This window comes from Danio aesculapii, unplaced genomic scaffold (assembly GCF_903798145.1).
Source record: "Danio aesculapii unplaced genomic scaffold, fDanAes4.1, whole genome shotgun sequence".
NCBI classification, from domain to species: Eukaryota; Metazoa; Chordata; class Actinopteri; order Cypriniformes; family Danionidae; genus Danio; species Danio aesculapii.
The window spans coordinates 42501-46524 of NW_026613742.1; the positions used below are offsets into that span (position 1 = coordinate 42501).

The following is a 4024-nucleotide window of genomic DNA, read 5'->3' on the forward strand; positions in this document are numbered from 1 at the left end:
TTAGCACAGTCAGTGCTCAGGAAACCAAGAGATTTTAAGGTCTGTCACACCCTAGCTAGAGTTTTGAATGACTTGAGCTAATTAAAAAAACCAAAGAATATAACTTAAGTTTTATACAGATTATTGCTAATTTGGAGCTAGATTATATAAATGTATATTTCTACAGATTTAAGATGCTGATGACTATTAAACGTGTCATGACAGTCTTGTGAAAAGGGTCCATATGAATTCATTTTGTAAAGCAGGTCGCACACCGGAAGCACCGCGACACGGCGCACACATGACAGTTGAAAGTATCACACACCAGGCGCGGACATTCGCATGATTTTAACATGAAACTAATCAGATGGCGCTCTGTGGCGCGGCAGAGAAATGAACAGTGTCCTGAGTCGTGGCTGGGCGCCACGGACAGCGCCGACTTGCAGCGCCGGTGTGTGTACCCTGATAGAGACCTATGTTTAGGAATCTGAAATGTGCGGCGCTTCTGGTGTGCGACCTGCTTATGACTTTTGAAAATGTAACATTTTCACTTGACATTATTAGAGTTCAGTTGTTTAAAAGGTCTTTAAAATTCCCATATAAAACATCAACACTAACATTTAACAATATGGGTCATGCAGTTAATGCGTTTACCAAACTGTAAAACAATGAACTAAAACAAACAATAAACAAACAAAGTCTGTACATCCTTTATTAATCAAAGTTCAACATTTACCAATGTGCTATTGAAATCAAACGTTGTGTTTGTTAACATTAATGCACTGTAAGTATTTAACTGTACAGCAAGTTAACTGTATTTTCATTAACTGATGTTAATAAACAATTAAATAATTATTAAAAAATAAGCTACGCCTATTTCACAGTCAATGTCACCCCATTATATTATTTCGGTCTTGCTAAAAAGTCAACTGAAAGTATTGCCAGTGACAATCTAGTATCAAGCAACGGCACAATTTCAATTCAAAAAGTACAATTTCAGAGTCGTTTCAGCCATGTTGCTGATTGTTTTTGTTTGTATAATAAGCTACACGGTCTCCCTAATGAGTTCAACTTGTTTACAGAGAGGTAAGGTCAATTTATTTGCGTTTACTGTTTGCTCTAGAGCAGGGGTCACCAATCTCAGTCCTGGAGGGCCGGTGTCCCTGCAGGGTTTAGCTCCAACTTGCCTCAACACACCTGCCTGGATGATTCAAGTGTACCTAGTAAGACCTTGATTAGCTTGTTCAGGTGTGTTTGATTAGGGTTGGAGCTAAAATCTGCAGGACACCGGCCCTCCAGGAACAAGTTTGGTGACCACAACTAATTTGAATAATATAAAGTTAATATTAAAATATTAAAGTTCATATCTTTTCAATTCCTTTTTTTAACTAACACTCCCTGCATTTTAGCAGTAAGAAGCTACGATACAGATTATTGAGCTGAAGTTTGACTACAAAATTAAAATCGCAAATAAATCGAAATATCTGTCAAAAAAATAAATAAAAAATTAGCAATTTGATATTTTCCCTCAATCACACAGCCCTAGTAAAAACCCTACGACTCACATCATACAATATTCGTTCTGCAACTATTAAATAATTTTTGTAAACTTGTATTGAAACCATTTATTGATTTGTAAAAATTTTTATGTTTTAATGCCGTATCTTATGTTATTCCAGAAAGCTAGGTTAACTTACCATCTGCTAAACCCTGAACTCTCGGTTGATTAAGCCAAAACCTGCTCACTGCGAGTATGTCGGTTCCAAAACAGTTGATAAGAGTTGGTTAAATCAACTTCCTGAAGATAACCGCAGGTTAATGCGCGCGCACAGGGCGCATACCTGAATGGCATTTTCAATAGATCGCAGAATTCACGAGTCACTATAGAAAGTCATGGTGAGAAAAAAAAAGCCAACACAGTTTACACAGGCGGAGTTGGAGGTTTTAATCACATATTAACGCTGAAACAAAGAGCTGCACTGAGTGGTATGTTAACCATGGTAAGCGCAGACCCAAGGTGTTAAATTTAATTTAAAAAGGTTTGTTAAATACATTAACAATTCTTTTGAAAAACGACAACGTTCAGATATTAATTTGGTTATGAAAAGAACTATGCACTTATAACCCTCTCACAATGACAAAACTCGTATATCTGTGCTTCTACATCAAAATTCTGATCAAAAGAGCCCGCAATGCTCAGTAAACTCTCTGAAACAGACAAACTCTGGAACATAACCTGCTCCGGAGCAAGTTATCTTCAGAGAGTAAGTTGCTAAGGTTAGTTAACATATCCTAAAAGTTAACTCTGTTTTTGGAACCAAAATCTGAGGTTATCCACCTACTTACTCTTAAACATACCCGGGTATGTCACATAACCTGCTTTCTGGAATACCCCCCAGCAGTATTGGCTATATTTATGCTAACAATTGTACAAAGCATTCAATGTATAATTTACAATCATTACTGTTTCTTAATAACCGTGCACTGTACAATATATATATATATATATATACACACAAATACTAACAACGCCGATAAAACCTCAAATAAGACCTTTACATTTTTCAATGACAAATTCTAAAATTCCATATTAAACGAGGAGAGTCCAATAAAAATGTTTGATATTTGATAGGTTTGATGCATGACACGCTAAAATACCTGAGTGTGTGTCCCTGATCCTCAAGAAAGACGCCGTAGTCTTTGGAGATCTGATGAGTGAGGTCAGAAAGAAGAGGAATCTTCATTGGTCCCAAACCTCCTTGTTTCCTTGGTGTGTTGATCCTGGCACACACACACACACACACACACACACACACACACACACACACACACACACACACACACATACACACACATACACACATACACACATACACACACACGCACGCACACGCACACACAATGTCCATCTATAATCATCATTTATAATTTATATAAGACGATATTATACAGTAAAATGTTTGTATAGTTTTCCCTCTTGCGAATTTGTTTTTCCTTTTTAAATTATTTCTCAAATGAGGTTTAACAGATTCAGGAATTTCTCACAGTATTTCCTTTAATATTTTTTCTTCTGGAGAAAGTCTTATTTTTTTGATTTCGGCTAGAATAAAAGCAGTTTTAAATTTTTTTTAAACCATTTTAAGGTCAATATTATTAGCCCCCTTAAGCAATATTTGTTTTGGATTGCCTACAGAACAAACCACTGTTACACAATGACTTGCCTAATTACTAGGGATGTGACGAGATCTCGTGTGACGAGATCTCGCGAGATTAAATCACAAGATTTCTCGTCGAGGTGAAAAATTGTCTCGCGAGTTGTGATGTTATAATGGAGAGTGAGGGTGAAATTAGCACTGAAGATTAGAGGCAGTATTTCAACCGCACACCAAGTGATTTGCACACACCTGGCAACCCAGGCTGCCTCGTTTGCTTGGGCGGGTGTGATGTTACTGCTTTTTTTTTTTTACCGGAGTTCAGCGACTGCTGCGTCCAACAGAGGCTACAACTGCAGCTGCACACATTAACAATGCTTCATAACCAAGCCATGGAATAGCACTTTAGTTATGCTGAAAGTCATAATCGTCGTAAACACAATTGGAATTAAGACATGTGGAGTATTCCTATTTTGCATTATTGAAGTCCAGTACAGACATGTAAACACAGCAATCAAACTATTACAATCATGAAGGACTTTTAACCGCAATTTTGCGACAGGATAAGACATACACCACAGGGCTGTTTGATATTCTCTGTGCTTACGGAGTCAGTAAATACCACACGCGCACACACACACACAACGTATCTCCTCGAGACTTGTCAGATCATCATCACAGAACGCGTTTATGCTGTCCGGGAAAAACAGAAGTTCTCTTTTCATTCAGCGAATGATATTAAATTACGTTAAAACAACTCTCTCCTATCAGTCCTTACTTCATTGTCGTATCCAGTACCTCAGAGTGAGTCACGGGGACATGAATGAAATGTTGCTGAATGAAAGAGAAACTGCAGAAAAATTAAAAACCACAATTTACATGATCTTTTTTAG

At 37.3% G+C, this 4024-nt stretch overlaps 1 protein-coding gene across 1 annotated transcript in view; it reads right to left on the reverse strand.

Moving 5' to 3' along the window:
- Nucleotides 1-2760, reverse strand: part of LOC130220270 (peroxiredoxin-4) — a 10314-nt gene extending 7554 nt beyond the window's left edge. Inside the window, exon 1 of the mRNA XM_056452643.1 lies at nt 2638-2760. Coding sequence (XP_056308618.1) covers nt 2638-2723 — 86 coding nt within the window. The 5' untranslated portion in view covers nt 2724-2760. The remainder of the gene's footprint in view (nt 1-2637) is intronic.
- Nucleotides 2761-4024: the final 1264 nt, after the last annotated feature.